The 22,716-nt window shown below is 33.7% G+C and overlaps 4 protein-coding genes and 1 pseudogene across 10 annotated transcripts; all 5 read left to right on the plus strand.

The window, feature by feature from the left end:
* The first annotated feature begins 73 nt into the window (after positions 1-73).
* Positions 74-10,239, plus strand: LOC105170094 (uncharacterized). Of its 6 annotated transcripts, XR_016067187.1 has the most exons (8): positions 74-4,127; positions 5,603-5,632; positions 5,743-5,921; positions 6,275-6,341; positions 8,540-8,871; positions 9,041-9,120; positions 9,674-9,755; positions 9,863-10,239. XR_016067187.1 is itself a non-coding variant. In XM_088884384.1 (7 exons), the coding sequence occupies exons 2-7, from the start codon at positions 5,614-5,616 to the stop codon at positions 9,965-9,967; spliced, it is 591 nt and encodes a 196-aa protein (XP_088740510.1). In that variant the 5' UTR covers positions 74-4,127; positions 5,603-5,613; the 3' UTR covers positions 9,968-10,239. The 6 variants fall into 6 exon arrangements, 1 of the variants encoding a protein (XP_088740510.1); XM_088884384.1 differs by lacking the exon at positions 9,674-9,755 and having other exon boundaries at positions 8,540-8,691; positions 9,874-10,239; XR_002287736.2 differs by lacking the exons at positions 74-4,127; positions 5,603-5,632; positions 5,743-5,921; positions 6,275-6,341 and adding an exon at positions 6,348-7,616 and having other exon boundaries at positions 8,513-8,871.
* Positions 10,240-11,938: 1,699 nt separating this feature from the next.
* Positions 11,939-14,293, plus strand: LOC105170092 (thylakoid lumenal P17.1 protein). The gene is made up of 4 exons (XM_011090700.3): positions 11,939-12,377; positions 12,848-12,884; positions 13,726-13,809; positions 14,099-14,293. Exons 1-4 carry the CDS (start codon positions 12,024-12,026, stop codon positions 14,149-14,151), a joined length of 528 nt encoding a protein of 175 aa, XP_011089002.1. The 5' UTR covers positions 11,939-12,023; the 3' UTR covers positions 14,152-14,293.
* Positions 14,294-14,424: 131 nt separating this feature from the next.
* LOC105170242 (strigolactones hydrolase CXE15-like) lies at positions 14,425-17,383 on the plus strand (annotated as a pseudogene). Its single transcript, XR_016067193.1, has 2 exons — positions 14,425-15,918; positions 16,989-17,383. The product of XR_016067193.1 is annotated as a strigolactones hydrolase CXE15-like (transcript).
* A 1,825-nt stretch (positions 17,384-19,208) lies between these two features.
* LOC105170091 (strigolactones hydrolase CXE15) lies at positions 19,209-20,593 on the plus strand. Its single transcript, XM_011090698.3, has 2 exons — positions 19,209-19,980; positions 20,076-20,593. The coding sequence occupies exons 1-2, from the start codon at positions 19,283-19,285 to the stop codon at positions 20,380-20,382; spliced, it is 1,005 nt and encodes a 334-aa protein (XP_011089000.1). The 5' UTR covers positions 19,209-19,282; the 3' UTR covers positions 20,383-20,593.
* A 1,081-nt stretch (positions 20,594-21,674) lies between these two features.
* On the plus strand, positions 21,675-22,618 carry LOC105170241 (uncharacterized). Its single transcript, XM_011090912.2, has one exon. It carries the CDS (start codon positions 21,902-21,904, stop codon positions 22,385-22,387), a length of 486 nt encoding a protein of 161 aa, XP_011089214.1. The 5' UTR covers positions 21,675-21,901; the 3' UTR covers positions 22,388-22,618.
* The last annotated feature ends 98 nt before the right edge of the window (positions 22,619-22,716 follow it).

The raw sequence follows: 22,716 nt of genomic DNA on the forward strand, positions 1-22,716 counted from the left end.
TTGAAGCCTTCAATAATGTTACGACATTGTGATCGTTTGATCATTAGAATATTACATGGAAATGCTTTGTACTAGGCTATTAGGACATTTTGATGTCTTGCATCCCTTAATTTAATCCACATAGGTGATATGGAAAGAAAGTGATGACATTTTACTGCTCTTCAAGCTTTATGAGCCTGAGAAAGGCAAGTTAAGGTATTTTTCTTGTTCCCTTCCTTTCCCATGAGGTTCTATGTGAAATAAATATCTTCAGGAAGAAGAAGCAATTCCCTGAAAGGTTAAGATAAAAGAAAGGCATTGGTCTTTAATCTATTTGCATTTCATGCCAGATATGCTGGACGACTTTGTCTCAAGAGCTATGGCAAGCACAACAGATATTCTTAAGAAGCTAATGATATTTTGCACGCTATGCTGGCGATGAGGAGATAGAACTCTTCGAGGTTTGTCTGGATATGATGGAAGAGGTAGTCTTTGCTTGCTATTTCCCTACACCCTGGTCATGATCCAAATAGGTTGATGTTAGCTGCAATTTCATGAAAAAGGTCGCTTATCAGCAGCTGCAATTTGTGAAAAAAGGTTGCTTATCAGCAGCTGCAATTTATGGAAAAGGTTGCTTATCAGTTGTAACTTACTCTGCATTCTTTGCTGACTAAGGTTGCTTATCAGTTCTAATTACTATGCATTCTTTGCTGACTAAGGTTGCTTATCAGTTCTAACTTACTTTGCATTCTTTGCTGACTAATGGATATTTTTTCCCCTCAATAGATCATCAATTTGCTCCTAATTGAGTGTTAATAATGAGCTGGTTTTTCCGATTTTCATAATTGTCGTTCACCTACATAATCACTTCAGTTTCAGAATCAATAATTTCTTTTCCGGAAATGTCGGGAGGGGTCTGCATTTCTCGATACAGAGAGGGAGATCAGAATGTGGGAACCACTATATCCTATTTTGACACACTATATATATATGATAAATATACATTATCTTCTCCCTTTTGGTGGTTAGAAACCCATTTGCAACTGTTTTTGTTAGATGGAGCTATTTTTGCATTTGGCGAGTGTCACAAAGAACAGAAGTCATGTTACATGCAACTTCTTTATAAGGCGACTTAAAAATTGTTCTGCATATGGAATTTAATGCTTTGTGTATAGAATAAAATGCACATACTCGTTTTAAATGTATCTTGTGTTTTCTGCTTCTCAAGAGATAAAGTTTGAGCCCATGGTCATGTGAATACATTGAAGGGAGACTTACCTCGCACCTAGCAAATGATTTTTTAAAGTTTTTCTTGGATTTTATACTTGAAATGGCAATAAGGGAGCTAACAGAGATGAGACTCCTATTTGATGCACTAGACCGTGCCTAATAGCACGGTGTGCTGCAAATCTCTTAAGATGAACAACCCATTTATGATATTGCCATGGTATGATGTGTGAGTTCTTTATTGCTTCTGGACTTCTCTTTATTTCTGTGTTCTCATTTCTCCTCTTTGAGCTAGTCGCCTTTATCACATTGTCGATGTTGTGCCTCATATTGACTATTGTTGTATGCTAATTGCTTGAAGAAAGCTTTAGTAATTACCTTCTTAGCCCTGTATTGTTTGTTTCAATAATTTTTTTTACCTATTCAAGTATTTGGATATTTGATGCTATTTTTCATTTAAGAATATACAGACTAAAAAATTTGTACATTGTCTCCTCCGAGAAAGCATCATGAACTATTTTGGGATCCCCCGCTCTTTCTCGTGGTCATTGCTTGCCGATATCATAGTGTGCATGTGCGCAATTACTCGACATACCTCATTTATTGCATCTATTTCCTTTTGATGACTTCCCAAAATAAAGTTTCTGATTCCTGAAGTCACCCCAACTCCCTTCTTGTTAAAGCAATGATGTGGCTCTTCATCACCCACTACATATCTTTGCAATGGCCTATAGATGCACTAAATTTTACTCTTTCCTAATACTCTATTTTAAGTCAAAGGACATCTTGTAAAAAGGATGGGAGGAGTACATTTTTTTGGTAAATATCTTTACTGGTTAGAGAATAACATAAAGCTAGTGCTAGTTGGATTTTACCTTGAGGTTCTTTCTTTCTTTTTTTCATTTAATCCCATACTTCTTTTCAAGAAAATGATCCATAGAAGCAAAAGAATAGAAAAGTGAAAAGTTATGGTAGAGCATAAATTTCCAGCATTTAAGTTGCCAAGCGATAAATATAATATGCAAGTCATGCTCTTCGTTACACTTTCCTTGAGATAATTTTCTTGGATTTTCATGACCCACATGTTTCAACTGCACTAGTAGTAGGTTCTTTGATGGTATTTTGGAAACTTGTGCCCTTAAGGAAGTAGGTAAAAGTTTGTTCCTACAACATTGAACTACCTTGACCATATTAAGCATACTGCATCTTTTGCTCAAATACATACTAACGTTCTGTGTTGATTGTTCTGCATGTTATCCACTTTCGCTCCGTGGAAAGGCATAGAGGATGAATTTTGTTTACAACTGAAAGTTCAATAGAAGACAGACTTTTAGCACAAAAGTATAATTTCCTATATTATGGTTGGTAACTTGGACCTGCTTATCTTTGCCAATTAAAGTTCATGGATTGTAGAGGTCAAAGCTTGCTTCTTATGATGAAGTTGTCGAGAGAGGCGATGATCCATCCAAAATACGGCTTTACATCGCACAACATCTACGCTCAGCAACCAAAAGCTCATCCTATAAGATATGAAGGAGCAGAGAACTTGTTGGAGATGTAGCTGCATTACAATCAGGTACATTCATACAACTGTGAGTCAGGGTTCCTTTGATGATGATGCAAAACTAACAAATGTTACTTTCTTGTTCAGCCTTATGATATTTTGCACTTCAAAGTTTTGGATATACATCTGCCAGAGTTGAGAATCCTTAAAATATCTTTCAGCCATGCGGACTGTATGTTCATAAGCATCTGCATATGCATGCACTTGCACATGACCTGCACATGCACAAAACCTGGAAATGCAAAAGATCTACACATGCACAAAACCTGCACATTTTTTTTTATGTTTACCAAACATTAATATTTTCCTTCCTTTCAGTATATGGCTGGAAACTCACAGTATTCGCCTACCAAAAGAAAGCACTGTTGGTGATGTGCTTGTGGATCTCAGGAAGAAGTAATGACTGGTTATTACGGGGAGTGGATGTGCGTGTGTTCCTAGAATTCTGCGCTTTGTGACATAGCTTCATATGCTTTTAACTGTTGTGATGTTAAACAGGTTGAACTTTCTCATCCAAGTGCAGAATTCAGATTGCTGGAAGTATATGCACACAAGATCTACAGGGTCTTCAATTGTTAATTCTTCTTTTTGTTTCATTCTTTGGTTTTGTGATATTAATACCAAAACAATAGGTAATATTCTGCTAAACCTTTGCTTAATAATTTGATGTAAATAGTTAAACTCAATTTATTTTAGGATAAGTTACATTTTGATAGCTGAACTATGCCCTTTTTTACACTTTACCATCAGAACATTTTTTGGGTCAACTTACCATGTCAACTTTGTGAAATTTGCACTTTGCCATATGTGACTGTCGTTTTGTTGATTATTTTGCTGAAAAAACATAACATGTTGTACATATGTGAAAAATATCACATCACATAACCCTTAAATATCAATATGCACTGCATTTGATGTTTTTTCGACAAAAAACTTGATTGCAAAATAGTTATAAATGGCAAAGTGCAGAATTCGTAAACTTAAGATGTAAGTTGATACAAAAGAAAAAAAAAACTTAAATGCCAAAATGCAAAAATGGTCATAGTTCGGATAACAAAATCTAATTACCCCTTTATTTAATGACAAAACTTGCGTGGGGTCATGGCCCAGAAATTGCACGTAAAGCTGGGAAGTGTAAACTAAGTGAGTATTGCGTGCACTGTGGCATGTTCCTATATGAGTACAAAGAAGCATGATACGGATGGATTTAGTGAGGAGCAAAAATGTTTTCCACACACCCAGATAAATTTCTTGACATATTTTGACTCTACAGAGAAGCGGCATGTGTGTGTCTTGGAAGCAATATGGATCGGAACATGTTAAAAATACCCCTAGACGGCCTACTGCAGCAAATCAGGTACTCTATACCTTTTACTTGTATTTTGTTTTTGGTATAAGTTTGCTTTTGTTGCTCGATGTTGATAATCTTGTAGGAGGATTTGCGAAAAACATAATATCATGTTACATATCCTTTTAGTTATCTACTACACTAATATGTTGTTTCTCCATGTTATGAACCTTTTCCCTTGAGTGCAAAAAACAAAAATTAATACGTTGTGTTAAAGAACACAAGAGGTACCTTTAATTGTTTCAAAAACAAAATAGTGGATTTATGAGGGTGCTGGTTGCTGGGTTCCTTGCATGGCCTGATGTAAAAGATCATCAGCAGTAATGCTTGTGAAAGTTGAGAGTAATATATATATATATAAAAATTGGGGAGCTTCTCTCTGTGGGATTTCATGTCCATTCACATGTAACGCAACGGCTTGTTGTGGGATGTTCCACATTTGTTGGCGTGGATGACTGATCAACTAATCCAGAAATGGCAGTGAGGATTAGATTTCGGACTTCTTGTATAAGTTTTATATAGTATTTAAGGTTGTCAATTGAAAACTAAGTGGCTTCATCTACGTCTGTGTTGGGATGGTGTCTATTCTTTTAATAATGTATACATATACATATACTAGTGTATTTGAGGTTGTCATTGAAAACTAAGTGGCTTCATGTACATTAGTGTTGGGAAGGTGTCTATTCTTTTAATTATATATATACACTAGTAAAATGCACGTGCAACTTTTGAAATATATATTAAATTTATACAGAATCTCATAAGAAACTCAATAAATTATTGAATATTTTACAATAGAAAATTATAGAAATAACGACCAAAAGTAAATAAATTCATAGAAAAGTTACATGTCATGAAATTCATAAATAAAGTAAAATAAAAAGCATTAGCTAATTATAGCATTAATATAGTTTTCATAATATTTACACACTGAAAAATATTTATGCATTCTTCTTTTAATTTTTCAACAATACATGTTTGTTATTGCCCCTTCTTAGACCATGTGCATGTCTATTGATTCATTACATAGACAGAAATATACTATATACATAAATTATGCTTGTTTATCATTTCCACTTACATTATAATAATTTTTTCTTAGTCGAACTGTCAAACTTTGCTATATTAGTAATCTTTTTTGTTTTTATTGTTTTATGTATTTGTATAGACTAATTATGTTCTTGTGGTCCCCCAAAAAATGTTGATAAATATTTAAATCTTCATTTACAAGTCATACTCTTCATTATTTTTGCCTTGAGTAATTTTCTTGGATTTTCATGAGCCACATGTTTGGACTGCATTATTTGTAGTTTCTTTGATGGCACTTTGAGAAACTTGTGCCAGTAAGGAAATAGGTTAAAGGTTTGTTCTGACAACATTGAACTACCCTCATCATATTAAGCATACTGCATCTCTTGCTCAAATATATTCTAACATTTTGTGTTGACTGTTGTGCTGGTTCTCCACTTTCAATCCCTGGAAAGGCCTAAAGAGGATGAATTGTGTTTATACATGTAAGTCCAGTAGAAGACAGAGTTTTAACACAAAATTGTAATTTCCTATATTATGACTGGTAATATTGATCTGCTTAACATTACTATTTAAAATTTTATTGATTGTGAAGATCAAAAGCTTGATTCATATGATGGAGTTGTCGAAAAAGTAGCAAACAAACATGGTGTCGATGACCCATCCAAAATATGGCTTACATCACACAACATCTACTCTCAGCAACCGAAAGCTCATCCTAAAAGATACCAAGGAGCAGAGAACTTGTTGGAGATGTTGCTGCATTACAATCAGGTACACATTTATACAACTGTGAGCTGGGGTTTCTTTGATGAGGACACGAAACAACAAACGTTACTTTCTTGTTCATCCTTGTGACATTCTATACTTCGAAGTATTTGATGTACCTCTGCCCGAATTACAAGAGTTGAGGATGCTAAAAATAGCTTTCAGACATGCGGCAAAAACTGAAATGAGTACTCATTTTATAATTGGAGTTCATGTTCATAAGCGTATGTATATGCATGCACTTGAACAAGACCTACACATGCACGAAACCTGCAAGCGCAAAAGACCTGCATGTGCACGAAACCTGCATAATTATTATATGTTTTACATTAAATACCTTCTTTCTTTTCAATATAAAGCTGGAAACTCACAATATCAGGCTGCCGGAAGAAAGCACTGTCAATGATGTGCTTGAGGAGGAAGAAGGTAATACATCTGATTATGCTTGCTTGTCATTTACTTTATAATAATTTTTTCTTTATTCCAATTGTCAAACTTTCCTACAGTAGTAATCTTTTATATTTTTAATGTTTCTTTTATGTATTTGTATAAACTAATTATGTCCTTGTGGGTTCCCCCAAAAAAAATATTTATAAATATTTAAATCTTCATTTGCAATTTGAAGACAAGAAACCATCTCTATATTTGTTTAGGGGAATAAAAAAGACGCATATAGAAGTCTTACATTTTTTGTATCTTTTGATATAATAGTTATTTTATATTTTTTTGCTTTTTTTTATGTTTGTGTTACACTTTTGCAGGTTTTGCGATTAAAATATTTGAAAGGGAGATGAGTGACATTTGTTTAACTATACCATTTAAATGGATAATATTTAGAAGAAACAAAATGTTTTATCCACCACATTTAAATAATGTTATTATTGTTCAATTGTTCTGTTCTCAAGACATTTATGTGCTTTCCTAAAATAAAAATAGAGAGTATTCAATGTGAGCTTTTAAGGCGAATTTTTTCATTGCTAAGATCAATCTTGAAAGTAAAAGGAATTGTTATTAAAATACTTAATGACCAAAAACTAAATACGACAAATGGACACCCAATTTTCACATTCTAATGTTTCTAGTTATTATGATAAGATTTTTTATATATATATTTTCTTTTCTTACTCAGATTTTAGGTCCTAATAGAGTTTAAAAGACATTTCAAAGCAGAGGAAAGATGCATCCTATGTTTCCTTGTTTTTTTCTTTCTTCTTTTCTTTCTTTTTCTTTTTGCTTTTGTTTCTTTACAATTATGTGAGGCACAAATCCTATTGATCGATTGCAATTAAATTGATAACGTTGTACATGGAAAATACAGACTTTTATGCTCCTTTTGATTGAGATGATAAAAAAAGGGCAAGTTGAAATTAGTTTTTGACTTTTAAATTTTATATTGATTAATTATGTATATTACATTGTGTAAACGATTGTGAATTCTTTAAAAATATTTACTTATTATGTGACAGTTGAGAGTGTAATATATATTTCTCTCTCTCTCTTTATATATATATATATATATATATATATATTGAAGAGCTTCTCTTATTGTGATTTCGTGTCTGTTCGCATGTAATGCAACGGCTTATTGTGGGATGTTCCAGATTTGTTGGCATGGATGACCGATCAATTGCTTCAAATGGGCAGTAAGGATTAGGTCTCCAATTGAAAACGAATTGGCTTCATGTACATTAGTGTTGGAAGGTTGTCTATTCTTTTAATAATATATATGGAAATAAATATGCTAGTAAGATGCAAGCGCAACTTTCGAAATATATATTAAATTTATATAGAATCTCATAAAAATTCAATAAATTATTGAATATTTTACAATAGAAAATTATAAAAATAACAATCAAAAGTAAATAAATTCATTAGCTAATATTTAAATGATTTTACTTATAACATTACTACATTTTTCATAATATTTAAACATTGAAGAATATTTATGCTTCTTTTAATTTTTTCAGATTACATGGTTTGTTCTTGTCCGTTTCTTAGACCATGTGTTATTAATATTGATTCATTCTATAGACATGATATACTATAGACATAAATAATGTTTGCTTGTCATATATGCTTACTTTGTGATAATTCTTTTTTTATTCAAATTGTCAAATTTTTCTATACTAGTACTCTTTTTTGTTTTTAATGTTTATGTATTTGTATAGACTAATTATGTCCTTGTGGTCCCCCAAAAAAAGTGTTGATAAATATTTAAATCTTCATTTACAACTCATACTCTTCATTACTTTTGCCTTGTGATAATTTTCTGGATTTTCATGAGCTACATGTTTTGACTTCTTTAATGGATGGAAACTTGTGCCATTAAGGAAATAGGTTAAAAGTTTGTTCCAACAAAATTAAACTACATTTGCCATATTAAGCATATTGCTTCTCTTGATCAAATATATTTTAACATTTTGTGTTTTATCCACTGTCGCTCCTTGAAAAGGCTTAGAGATGATGAATTTTGTTTACAACTCTAAGTTCAATAGAAGACAGACTTTTAACACAAAAGGATAACTTCTTGTATTATGATCAGTAATAGTAATATTGACCTGCTTAACATTGACATTTAAATTTCACTGATTGTGAAGGTCAAAGCTTGATTCATTATGATGCAGTTGTTGAGAGAGTAGCAAACCAACTCGGAGTCGACGATCCGTCCAAAATGCGACTTACATCGCACAATATCTACTCTCAGCAATCAAAAGCTCATCCTATAAGATACCAAGGAGTACAGAACTTGTTGGAGATGCTGCTACATCCCAATCAGGTACACATTCATACAACTGTGAGTTGGGGTTCATTTGATGAGGATGTGAAACTAGTAAACGTTATTTTCTTGTTCACTACTCTTCTAGTATTCTGTACTTCAAACTGCTAGATATACCTTGCTAGATTACAAGAGCTGAGAATCCTAAAAATAGCTTCCAGCCATGCAGCAAAAACTGAAGTGAGTACTCATTCATAATTGAACTTTATGTTCATAAGCGTGTGCATACGCATGGACTTGCACAAGACAATGCACAAGCAAATGCATAAGATCTTCTCGTGCACAAAACCTGCACATTTATTATATGTTTACCAAACATTCTAATATCCTCTTTCTTTTCAATATATAGCTTGAAAGTCACATTATCAGCCTGCCGGAAGAAAGTGCTGTTAGTGATGTGCTTGAGGATCTCAGGAAGAAAGGAAGAAGGTAATACATCTAATTATGCTTGCTTGTCATTTCACTTACTTTATAATAATTCTTTTTTATTTTTTATTGTTTTTTGTATTTGTATAGACCAATTATGTTCTTGTGATACCCCCAAATAAATGTTGATAAAATATTTATATCTTCTTTTAGATTGAAGACAAGAACCATCTCTATATTGTTTAAAGGAATAAAGAATTGCACACATATAGAAATCTTATATTTTTTGTACAAGTTTGCTTATGTTCCTCATTGATAATCTTTGAGAAAGATTTGTGAAAAGCATAATATTTCATGTTACATGTCTTTTTAGTTATCTACTACACTTATAAGTTATGTGCCTTTTCATTTTGAGTGCAAAACGAAAAATTAATACGACTTGTTAGAGAACACAACACGACCTTAGTTGTTCCAGAAACAAAAATAAGGCATACAACATACAGAGTTTGAGAATTCATGACATGTTAATTGATTTATATTTTCGGTTGCAATTATATGTTTCTGTCTTCTGTAAGAATAGTTCAAACTAATATCAGCAATGACCTCTACTTTTCAGTATCACACCTCACATGACATGCCTATGAGGATATACAATTAGGAGGGTGGCAGCCAATGGGTCCTTGCATGGCCGGATCTTGGTAATCATCACTGTTATATCTGTCAAAGTTGATAGTGTAATATATATATATATATACACACATATTGAAGAATTTCTCTTGCTGCTGGATTTGGTGACCATTTGCAGTAACCCAACAGGCTTATTGTGGGGTGTTCCGAATTTGTTGGCGTGGATGACCAATCAACGACTACAAATGGGCGGTCGGGATTAGGTTTCGGATTGCTTGTATGAGTTGTATATAGTATTTAAGGTTGCCAATTGAAAACTTGGTTTCATGTACATTAGTGTTTGGAGAGTGTGTTCTTTTAATTATATATACCGAAATATATACATAGATAGATGGAAAGTTATTTAACTTGGTTTTTGCTTTCCTGCAGTAATTGTCATTTAGCTTTACAAATGTTGTACTGAGATAGTGTTTATTATATTGTTTCTTTGTTGTTATACAGTTCTATCTCGATGTATTGAAGCCTTCAATAATATTGGAACATTGTGGTGGTTTAGTCAATAGAACCTTACTGGAAAATGCTTTGTACTAGGCTAGCTATCAGGACATTCTTGCATCATTAATTCTGAATAGGAAAGGTTACAAGGAGAGAATGTCATTTTGTTTTAACATTGTCTCTGCTATGTAATAGATTGATATGTATATAGAAGACTAGACACGTGAATGTTTACAAATTAAAGCATGTGCAAGATACAGACAATTAGGACTTTGTTTGGTTCTCTTTTGAAAGCCTTGGAAATCTATTGGAGTTCTGAAGTATGCTTGGATTTTATTTTTAGATACTTCTATTTTGATGAAAGTTTCTGTCTGAATTTTGAGTATTGCATTAATTTTTTATGTTACCATGTATTGTTATTATACTAAAAAATAATCGTGAAGATGAATATATTTTTTATTAATTAAAAAGTATTACGTGCAAGTTATGTGCATGAATATATTACTTATAACTAGTATTCGTCCATGCGTCGCACAGTAACTAAGTCTTTTTATAAAACTAATTTTATTCATATTTGTTAATTTTTATTTATATCATGAAAATTGTTTTTATGTTCTTTCTAAGAAACCTATAAAATTAAGATAAAAATCTTTATCCTATCCCCTTTTCCGTTGGCTTGCAAATGTGAACATGAATTTCAATTGAGATAAATTTTTCTTCTCAAATTTTAAAAGTTAGTCACTAAAAAGAGATTGGCAAAAATAGTTCTAAATACAATAATATTAAATATGTAATTTAATATATTTATAATAAAGTTTACCTAATAATTAAATAAGTTAAACAATCTTTAAAGTAGAAACTAAACATAAATGTATATATATAGCACAAATATAGTTCAAATTATCGTCAATTGTTGAATTATAAATACCAATTAAATTAAGAATATGACAATGAGAGAGACTAATTAAATTGTAAGTTTGTACCATAAAACATAATGAGAAATTATTGTCATTAATGATTTTTATATAGAGAAATGAGTATCAGAACTAACTTGTTCATTTATAGTATACATGTTTTGGTTCCTATATTAATTATTATAACCAGTAATTGATTCTTGCATTCCACAGATATATAATTTTTTTAATTAAGATTATTTAATATTTAATATTAAATTATTTAAATCAATTAATATTTTAAATTAATTGTATCGACCTTGTAGTCGTAATTGGAATTGCTGGACAAATTATTTCTTTGTCTTTGCTATTATATATGGATTGCATAATAAAAAATATACCTTATTTTTCACTCACATTTGTGTATCTGAAAAAAAAAAAGGTTTTAAAGTAATGATACGTACCAAATGAATAAGGTGCAACCTATCCTTCTAATCTTAAAAAACTCATGAATACATGTTTTTAATTTTTTTATTTTATGGCTTGATCATCGATTTGATTCTAATTTTAATTATTATTAATAAAATTTTAATTTAATTGAATATTTTATATATGTGTATTATAAAACGATAGTAATCGAGTATAATATTTAATCTAGTAAATATTGAACTAGACTTATTAATATGTTGATGGAGTTACATTAACCAAATTAAAATATATCTTATTTATTTTATGATAATTAGTTATTTTAATTGTGATAGTGAAAATGAGTTTATCCCCACCTGCCATTTTATTCGTAAGAGAAGAAAAAATAAAGATTATGTGGCAATTATTTAATTTAGATAAAAACAACACAGAAATAAAATAAAATAAAATGAAAAAGAAATAGCAGAGACGAGACAGCGCAGCCGAGCTCCACATATTACAATCTCCATATCTCCTCCGTGCTTCATGGCGGCACCACCACCACCACAACCACCGCCACCTCTCTCTCACGCCTCGACCCCGTCTTCTTCTTCTTCTTCGCATTCCGTTCCTTCATCTCTTTTCTTTTGTAGTCTTCCCAATAATCTCTCTATAAATTCAGAAATCCCCTTCCGGTCAGCTTCATCATCATCGTCATCATTAACCATTTCTTGTTATTCTTCCCAATCACTCAGCCAAATTCCCTACCAGCCCACAATCCCTAACCACCCCATTTTGCTATTCACAGGAATTGACTCTCCCACGGTGGACACTCAGACTTTCCTGGTCACTGTCAGTGTATTAGTTGCTATTGCTCTTTCTCTATTTCTTGGCCTCAAGGTAACAAACTCTTGAGTAATTCGCCCTGTTGGTAATGGATGTTAATACACTGAAATATGATTTATTGTATTGTTTATGTTTGTTATTCTTCTGTAGAAATGTTTTATTCACTTTCCTCTAAGAAATCATGTTTAGGAATGCATGTCTTAAATGCAATATGAATTGTTTGAATCATTTATGTTTGTTGTTGTTCTAAGTTCTGCTTTGTATTTGTTTGTAGAAATGTTTTATCCGCTTTCCTGTTAGAAGAAATATTTGTGCAAGTCTTGAACAATTATGTGAAATGTTCTCTGATTCTCTGTAACTGATGAATAGTCAATAAATAGTGAGTACAAGAAAATGATCCATGGATTGGTTGGAAGTGTGATATGTTTGACACAGTCTTGGACCTGCAGCCTAAAACTATTATGTAAGAAAATCAGGTTTGTGGTTCTTGCATTGTAAGATTTTTGCATTATTCATGTTTGCAGGGAGATCCTGTACCATGTGAGAGGTGTGCTGGGAACGGTACTCCACTCATCTCTTTTCGTAGGATTGTTTTTTACTTTGCAATGCAGTTGTAATATGAACCTATCAAGACAACTTATAAGGAAGACATGGATGTGAATATCATTTTCATGCTGCAAATAGCAAAACTAACTGGAATTCTGTTGAAACCATAAAATGAAAGAAACTCGTGAATGTAAAATGGCTGTGAATGTGAAGTCTGCTGGTTTGAAATCTTTCACAAGAGGTTTCTGGATGTAGGATATCTTAGTTTCTGTTCTTATTCTTCTTACATATCACGCATGAATGTATTGGAAAAATGTTCAAGAAATGGCAATCTCTACACAAGGGAGTTTAACAGTAGTAGTTCTAATCGGCGTTTAAGGATAATTATACTGGTAACTATGAGGTTTGAGTATATTACAAAAAACTCTCTTGACTTTGGAAAGTTACTCTAATGCCCCTTCAGTCATGTATTACAATACAGATTCCATCTTACCATTGAGAAAGTTGTAATACAAAACATGATGAAAAAATGCATTGTAGTGTTTTCTCTTGTCTGCTTGTTATTCAGCCACCTGTCTGCACGATCCTTTAGCCGTAATCTTTCCATAAGATTTTGAGGTCTGCTAACACAGCATTTAAGTCACTACAATGTGAGATTGAATCAAAGCTTCTTTCAGTTGTGACTTTGATTCATGTTAATCGTTCTGCAGTATTGTAAGATGTCCTGACAACATTTGAGCAACATTTGGAGCTTCAATTGCTATGATAATTTACCTTTAGTTAAACTGCTGACTATATCTTGTGTAAAGGCAGATTTTGATGTTTGTTTTTGTGGAATCGTTATGCCAATGAACAGGTGGAACCAAATGCGTATTCTGCAATGACGGTAAGATGAAGGCTGAAACAGGGCTAGTAGATTGCAAAGTCTGCAAGGGTGCAGGTATAGTTTCTAATTCAAAGACAATCATTTGGACTTGATGATCACTCGTTCACCGTTCAAGTAATCATAGAACACAAATTATTCTTTTGCGTGTGTTTCTGTCAAATATTATATTATGTGGTCTCAGAGTGGACGACCAGCCTTTTTCCTTCTTGTCATATACTAGGTTTATTCCTGAACTCTATGTGTACGAATACAACCGATGCTTTGAATCCTTACATTGTGTTGCATCACACAGATAGACATTCGTGTAATGATTTTGTGATTTTTTGTCAAAATTATTTGGCAGGACTGATACTCTGCAAGAATTGCGGTGGCTCTGGATATTCGAAACGTTTGTAAGCCATAGCTAGACTCACAAGAGTTGGTTGTTTCCTTGGTTTACTATTAATATCTTAGATGGTTTATCTTTTCTTGATTCATTTGTTTTAAATCTATTTATTATTTCCAATTATTTTTCTTAGAGATAGCATTTGCATGGTTATGCTTCATTTTTCTTGACGTAATCCTAAAATAATTATTCATTAATCTTATGGTAATTCATGTCGTTTAATTTAATTTAATTATTGTTATCACCATCACATGCTAATTCATTTAGTTTCTAACGTTGGGTACTATATTAATTAGATTTGATCCTTAAATGAAATGTGTTTACTATGTAATTCAAAATAATATTTTTAAATAATTAGTATTTTTGGCACTCTCTTAAATATTTAATGAATTGATCATTTAACAATATACTTTACAAAAAAAGTTGTTTCATGATTTTTTAAAATCAAATAACATGTAATTTGAAATTATCGATCCAAAAGTAACTTGAAAGTCACTGACATAGGACTTGATACTTGATGTTAAAAGTTAAACGAATTGACAATTATGATAACTGTTTAACATAATAAAAAAAATAATTTGAATCATTTTATGAAGTGTTGGACAATTGAATTTGGCTAAACAAACTTGACATATTGATAAGTAGCATGAGAGCATTCCTGTCCTACAGTCAAAATAAGTATGAGATAAGCCGTTGACACCGATCATTACAAGAACATTTATGTGAGCAGTCACGAAAATAAGTTTATCGACACTTGCAACATTATTGAAGTTATCATTTTTAAAAACATGATCATAATCCTAATCCTATATATGTTCCCCTCCAGTTTTATGTTCTTCCATCAACTACACAAAAATAAATTATTATTTAAATATTAACATGTGTACTAAATAATTGATACCACATAAATATGAAAATTAGTTTTTACAATAAGAATAAAGACAAAGCAAATAAACTTTTTATTAGTTTTTAATTAATCGACTCTGTTTTCACAATCAATTCCGTTTCGTTTTTCTCATTAATGCAACAGTTTCCTGCCCAATTGAAAGTTGGAAACACACACACACACTCAAACTCAAATGTCTAACACAATAGGTGGGTCTACCACCGCTGGCTCCGCCCCTCCTCCGCCGCACGAAGTGGAGGTACTCGGCTGCGTTCTTCGAGTTTACAGCGACGGCTCTATCTGGCCCTCTGACAAGCCCGGCATTGAAGTTCCTGTCGACGATGACGGCTCAGTATTATGGAAAGATGTTCTCTTCATGCCACGCATAATCTCCACCTCCGACTTTACAAGCCGGCTTCGCCTCCCACCTCCACCAAACTCCCAATTTTCTACTACATCCACGGCGGCGGCTTCTGCATCTGTTCCAGGACGTGGCCGTACTTCCACAACTACTGTTTGAAGCTGTGCTCCGAGCTGCAAGCCGTGATCATCTCCCCCGACTATAGGCTGGCTCCGGAGAGCCGACTTCCGGCGGGGATCGAGGATGGATACGCGGCAATGAAGTGGCTTCAAGCCCAAGTCGTCGCGAGGAGCCGGATACATGGCTCACCGACGTGGTTGACTTCAGCCGCGTCTTTATTTGTGGTGACTCCTCTGGTGGGAACATTGCCCATAACTTGGCGGCTCGTCTTGGGGCCGGTTCCGGCGAGCTGGCTCCGCTTCGAGTGAGGGGGTATGTGTATTTGGCTCCCTTCTTCGGTGGGTCTGTGAGGACCAGGTCTGAGGCCGAGGGACCAAAGGAAGCTCCCCTAACTCTTGAGCTCGTTGACAGGTTTGCTTAAATGTCTTTCGTGTCCCTTAAAATAGTTATGTTTAGTATTCTAATATTTATTTTTATCTAATAAATTAATTATTTCGTCAATTAAAATTCATCTAATTTGTTGATATTAACAAAAAAAAGTTGAATGAAAATTTATATTTATCTTGGCTCAATTTATTACTAACCTATTATAAATCGGATAAATTTTTTCTTACCAAACTATTCTTATACATTTTCACATAATAATGAATGTGACTTGTGAGGGAACATATTTTCACCTTTAGGAGTGTATTTTGAATAGTAAATATTTATTTGACCTGCAATAAATGAGTAGGTAAATATGAATTTTCATTCAATTCTTTTTGTTAATTTCAGTAAATTCGATAAATTTTGACTAATTTGTTCATAAACAAACACTATGAGTATTAGATATAATTTTTTAAATTATAAAGAATTAATGTGTAATTACATCAATTTCATTAAAAAGAAAGACAATGTAATTATCCCTTATTGAAAATCATAGAGGGATAATTATACTTCTTTCTCTTGAAGTTTGGTGTAATTATACATACACCCCATGTAGTTTAGAAATTACATCTAGCACCCTTAAAATTTGGTTCCGTCTAACAAATAAGTCCATTCATTAGTCAAAATTCACTAAATTTATTGATATTTTACACGAAAAAAAAAAAACTTAATGAAAATTTACTCATTGCTGGTCAAACAGATTTTTTTTAACTAAATTGTCCTTATAATAGTAAAGATATACCTTTTCAAATGGATTAACGTGTGAATACGTATGAGTGTAATTTGATCATAAAAAATGTTATATGACCTACGATAAATCAATAATAATTCATCGTGGTTAATATAATTTTTTTTATTAACATCAGCAAATTCTGTGAATTTTGATTAATGAAAAAACTCATTTATTAAATGGAAGCAAATTTCATGGGTGGTATATATAATTCTTTAAATTATAAAAAATTTATATGTAATTACATTAAATCTCAGAAAAAGAAAGTGTAATTATCACATTAATAGATTCATCTTTGTATCTTTATGCGAAATGGGATGGGCAGGTTTTGGAGGCTGTCCATACCCGTGGGAGAAACCACGGACCATCCACTAGTGAACCCATTTGGACCCAACAGCCCAAATCTTGAAAAAATGGGTCTCGACTCGATTCTGGTGATGGTTGGTGGATCCGACCTACTCAAAGATAGAGCAGGTGAGTACGCAGAGAAGCTGAAGTGGGGAAGAAGGTTGAGTATGTGGAGTTTGAAGGTCCGCAGCATGACTTCTTCACTATCAACCAAACAAGTAATGCTATTGATCAAGAAATTTATAGCGGCATATTCCTTTTGAGTTTGAAATTTGTAATCATGCTATGTTGATTTCTTTTTCTACACTCAGAATTTATGGTTTTATGTAATATTTTTATTTAAGGATAATTACATCGTCTTTTCTTGAAGTTTGGTATAATTACATATAATGTATCTATAGTTTGAGAAATTACATCCAATACATCTGACGTTAGCTTTTATTTAATGGATCGATCCATCCGTTAATCAAAATTTATAAAATTTATTGATATTAGCAAAAAAAAAATTAAATGAAAATAGGTCAAATAATTTTTTTTGGACCAAACTATCTTCATACACGTTACATGCTAATGTATGTAACAAGATACATTTTCGTCGTTCTAAGGATAGTTTGGTCAGAAAAATATTTATTTGATTTACAATATCTATAAGTCAATTGAGGGTAGATACTCATTTTCGTTCAACTTTTTGTTAATATCAACAAATTTTGTAAATTTTACTAACATACTAAAATATTTATTGGACGAAAACAAATATCACGAACATTAGGTTAGAATTATGATCCCATTTGACACCAAGAATTTTAAATTTTTGAAATGGCAGTATTAGAGAGAGAGAGAGCTTAACTCAAATGCTATATCATGGAAACATGTGCATAGCTATAAGAAAGTGAGGTCAAGATATTTACATGTGGAGGACTCTATCTGAAAAAAGGTAAAGGTATCCAAACATGTGAAAAAATTGAATCCAATGAGAAATAACCTATCAAGGTGGCAAAAGCAATGAAGCAAGACAACATACATGCTCAAAGATAACTAAAATCAAGCGTAGCTCTCATGAGCTCGTCTATTATCTGAAAGATTATTTCATCGAGATTGAGCACCTCCCTCGAAGTTGTGTTATTATTGAGAAAGATGAGTTGAGCTCCAAAGGGGTCACGTAACTCTCACGAGTTCGCACTATTAGATGAAAAAGATTATTTTTATAGAGGTTACGCACCTTCCATGAGATCGTATTATTATTTGAAAAAAATTAGTTGAAAAATCTTAAAAAAATTATCTATATGGATGCTGCACACCTCCGATGAGATCGTGGTATTATCCGAAAAAGATATTCTCATGGAGGTTGTGCACTTTCCACGAGCTCGTGTTATTGTATGACAAAAGACTAGTTAAAAAATCTGAAAAAAAAAAATATTATCTTTAGGGACGTCGCATTATTATTTGAAAAAGATAAAAAATCTCAAAAAAGATTATTTTCATGAAGATTGCATACCTTCCATGACGTATATTATTATCTGAAAAAGATTTTTATCGAGATAACATATTTTCCACGAGGTAGCGTTATTATCTAAAAAAGATGAGTTGAGCTTCAATGGGGTTGTGTAGCTCTCACGAGGTCACGCACCTCCCACGACAGTGCGTCACATTGAACAAACGTTGTTGAACTCGGGGGTTGAAAGATAAAAATAATTATCACAGGTTTTAATTACTTTTTATTCGATTCGAAATCCAACATTAAATGATGCGTTTGAATTTGATTCGTTATTTTAATAAATTTACATTAAATTTAAACTTTCTTTTCATAAATTTTCAAATTCTATTCTAGTTCAATTTGATTATTAAAATAATAATAAAATATATTTTGAAATAATACTCGATTTCGAATAATACTCAACTTCAACTCAATTAATACTCGCTCGAGCTCGAGTCAACTCCAACACAATTAAAACTCGCTCTAACTTAATTTAATTATTAATTAAATCAAATTTATTTTATTCAATAATTATTGAAACAAACTCGACCAATTATATATTCAACTCGTTTACTAGCCGACCTAAATGGTATAATATTTGCTTTTAAAAAGTATTTTTTAAAATAGCATTTAGCACAAAAACATACTAATTAAGAACAAAGACAAGAATACAAACAAAGCTGCCGATACCAATCACCTTTTTAGTGGACTCTATCTTCGTCATCAGTTCCTTTTCGTTTCTCTTATTAATGCAACAATTTCCTGCCAAATAGACACACACACACACACAAACCCAAATGTCTACTACAATTGGTGAGGCAACCACCGGTGGCGCTGCCCCTCCGCCGATCGAGGTGGAGGAGTGCCGCGGTGTTCTTCGAATTTACAGCGACGGCTCCATCTGGCGCTCTAACAAATCCAGCTTTGAAGTTCCTGTCAACGATGACGGCTCAGTACTATGGAAAGATGTTCTCTTCGACGCCACGCATAACCTCCACCTCCGGCTATACAAGCCGGCTTCGCCTCCCACCTCCACTAAACTCCCCATCTTCTACTACATCCACGGCGGCGGTTTCTGCATCGGCTCCAGGGCGTGGCCCAACTGCCAAAACTACTGTTTCAAGCTGTGCTCCGAGCTCCAAGCTGTGATCATCTCCCCCGATTATCGGCTGGCACCCGAGAACCGACTTCCAGCAGCGATCGAGGATGGGTACGCGTCCCTGAAGTGGCTCCAAGACCAAGCCCTGGCGGAGGAGCCGGATACATGGCTCACCGACGTGGTTGACTTTAGCCATGTCTTCATTTCTGGAGACTCCGCTGGCGGGAACATTGCCCATAACTTGGCGGTCAGGCTAGGGGCCGGTTCCGGTGAGCTGGCTCCGGTTCGAGTGAGGGGTTATGTGTATTTGGCTCCTTTCTTTGGCGGGACGGCGAGGACCGGGTCTGAAGCTGAGGGGCCAAAGGAAGCTTTCCTGAATCTTGAGCTCATTGACAGGTTTGAATTTTGAAATGACATTGTTGTCCTATACATTTTGTTTATTCGATATCCTCTGAACATCAAATTATTGGAGCTTTATTGGAAATGGGCAGGTTTTGGAGGCTATCCATACCCGTGGGAGAAACGACGGATCACCCACTAGTGAACCCATTTGGGCCCAACAGCCCGAATCTTGAGAAAATGGATCTTGACCCGATTCTGGTGGTGGTTGGTGGATCCGACCTGCTCAAAGACAGAGCAGTAGAGTACGCAGAGAAGCTGAAGAAGTGGGGAAAGAAGGTTGAGTATGCGGAGTTTGAGGAGCAGCAGCATGGCTTCTTCACCATCAATCCCAATTCTCAACCTTCCAAAGAATTAATGCTACTCATCAAGAAATTTATAGCCCAAAATTCCGTCTGAGTTGGTAATTTGTGAGCTTGTTTCTCGATTTCTCTTCTGCATTCAGAATTTGTGATTTCAAATAATATTTTGTTATTAAGACAATATTATAGTACGTGTGAATGATGGGATGAGGCGATCAAAAAGTGTTGTGGCCTAGTAGTCCAACGTTGCTATGTGGATTTGAATGTTTATTAATGATAATATGTCTGTATGTTTTATTTCTGTTCAATGAATTAAATCTTGATTTTTTATCGCCAAATAATATATTTTAGCTTGAAATTGATTCCAACTCTCTTCTATTATATCTTTTTCTTTTTGGATACAAATAGAGAAGAAAATAGTAGTTTTTGGAGGATTAATATCATATGTTTAGGAATATAAATTGAGTAAATAAATATATAGAAAGAAATATTTGGTCAATGGTGAAAAAGTAGGCCGTCTCTGAGTTATTAGTTCTAGTCGTGTCATTTCTCACTTACTTTTGAAGTTGGTTGTCACTGACAATGAAAATTAACCCTTTTCTCTCCTACACTTAATACCTCTCCTTTTCTTTTATTTTTCTCTTATATATATTTTTATTTGAAGTGACGTAATGTTTTCAAAAATTACATACTACTTTTTGCCTTTTTATTCTCAACATCTTCTTGCTAATAAATCACCATTTTAACTAGACACAATCATACATACACAAATCACCATTGATTGTATCGGAACCAAGGCAAACAAAGAACACCGTTTTAATTCTGATATTGAAAATATATATTCCAAAAATAGTCTAATCAATATCCTTGAGATGATATATCCAGAAAAAATATATATATAGTGGATAAAGACCGAATTTCTGTTATTTATCAAAAAGTAGGTGGAAATTTGTTTTTATTGTGAAATCGTGAAAATGAACAAGAGATTGGACAAATTGTGGTGGAAAATGGTTAGTAATAATAAAAGCATTTATTTTTGATGTGGTGCGTGTGGAATTTTCTTGTATTCTAAACCACTCATTTAATTTCTACGTGACCTCTCAAAATATATTATACATACCGTATTTTTGATTTAATTTCATTATTAGCTAACAAAAGTTAAATAATTTAAAATATTGGCGTAATCATAATTAAATGACATGAGATACACAAGTAAATAAAAATTTATAAAAGGGCAAATTAGGAATCATATAATTTTAAGTAATGTTTTTCTAGAGAAAAAAATTACAAATAAATACCATTCATTTATAGGTATATTTTTGGCATAATCTAATAGTATGTTGTACGTGTCTAGATAATTTTAATTTATGCAAATAATATTTATTTATAAGAGCAATTTGGAGCCCAAAATATCACGTGAAGTCATTTTGGCCTGAAATTAGTCTCCGTAATCCCACTGTTTTCGGCCTTCCGCATTCCGTTTCAAATCTCTATCTCGGAGTCGGTTTCTCAAATTCAATTCCAAAAGATACGATCAGGGCTTTCAGGCTTTGCTCTTCCTTTGCCTTCTCTCTTCGGATAAGCCATTAGGAACTGTTAGCAATCGGCGGCCTCTGATGTCGGGGAAGATCGCCTTGGAGTCGCCGGGTTCCACCGTCACGCGGAGGCGGCTGCTGACTACGGATTTGACGTCATCGACGGTCAAGGACCACCCTGTAGATGCTAAAGACGGCGGAGGTAGCCGCCGGGGAAGCAGGATTGGGGAAGCGGCGGGAGGGTGCGCGGCGGTGTGCTGCTGCTGTCCATGCGCAATGATGAACATCTTAATCCTCGCCGTGTACCGCCTCCCGAGGGGGCTGTGGAGGAAGAAGAAGAGAAAGAGGCTACTGAGGAAGAAGCGCAAAAGCTCGTCGGAGGAGATGGAGAATCAGCGGAAAACGAATTCCTCGGGAGGTGGTGGTAAGGAGGAACGGGAGTCGTCAACGGATGATGAGGAGTTGAGGGGCGAAAACGACGTCGTTGACTGGGACAATGAGATGTGGGGTCGGTTCAATGGGGCTGGGTTTTGGAGGAGCGCTTCTCGAAGAAAGGATGATGAATGAGATTGATCGATCTTGGGCTGCTCTTTTCTTGGGTACAGAAATTGTTTTTACACGTTTTTAGGGTCTTAAGATTGATATCTTGAAATCGACATATAATTGCTTAAATTTGAAGGCCTAAAGTTTTGTGAAAAATCAACGCTTGCGAATTGGTATTAACGAACTAGAGCATTTTGGCTCTTGTTCTTGCATTTGATCATGAAGTATGAAAAATGCAAGATTTGTTCATGCGTATTTCAAATTTGCCTGCAAATTCTACTCAAATTAGTGCTACAGTCCTCTTCCAAGCACGAGAAATCTATAGACGATTAGGGCTGAAGGAATTGTCTAAA

The sequence above is a fragment of the Sesamum indicum genome, linkage group LG9 (assembly GCF_026168435.1).
Source record: "Sesamum indicum cultivar Baizhima isolate 11 linkage group LG9, ASM2616843v1, whole genome shotgun sequence".
NCBI lineage: Eukaryota > Viridiplantae > Streptophyta > Magnoliopsida > Lamiales > Pedaliaceae > Sesamum > Sesamum indicum.

Excerpts from the sequence above, each read along its gene's own strand:
- LOC105170091 (XM_011090698.3), top strand. The coding sequence starts at position 19,283 with ATGTCTACTACAATTGGTGAGGCAACCACCGGTGGCGCTGCCCCTCCG. Across the intron at positions 19,981-20,075 it reads AATCTTGAGCTCATTGACAG|GTTTTGGAGGCTATCCATAC; the intron begins GTTTGAATTTTG and ends GGAAATGGGCAG.
- LOC105170092 (XM_011090700.3), top strand. The coding sequence starts at position 12,024 with ATGGCGGCACCACCACCACCACAACCACCGCCACCTCTCTCTCACGCC. Across the intron at positions 12,378-12,847 it reads CTCTATTTCTTGGCCTCAAG|GGAGATCCTGTACCATGTGA; the intron begins GTAACAAACTCT and ends TCATGTTTGCAG. Across the intron at positions 13,810-14,098 it reads CAAAGTCTGCAAGGGTGCAG|GACTGATACTCTGCAAGAAT; the intron begins GTATAGTTTCTA and ends ATTATTTGGCAG.
- LOC105170094 (XM_088884384.1), top strand. Across the intron at positions 5,922-6,274 it reads TGTTGCTGCATTACAATCAG|CTGGAAACTCACAATATCAG; the intron begins GTACACATTTAT and ends TTCAATATAAAG. Across the intron at positions 6,342-8,539 it reads TGTGCTTGAGGAGGAAGAAG|TTGTTGAGAGAGTAGCAAAC; the intron begins GTAATACATCTG and ends ATTATGATGCAG.
- LOC105170241 (XM_011090912.2), top strand. The coding sequence starts at position 21,902 with ATGTCGGGGAAGATCGCCTTGGAGTCGCCGGGTTCCACCGTCACGCGG.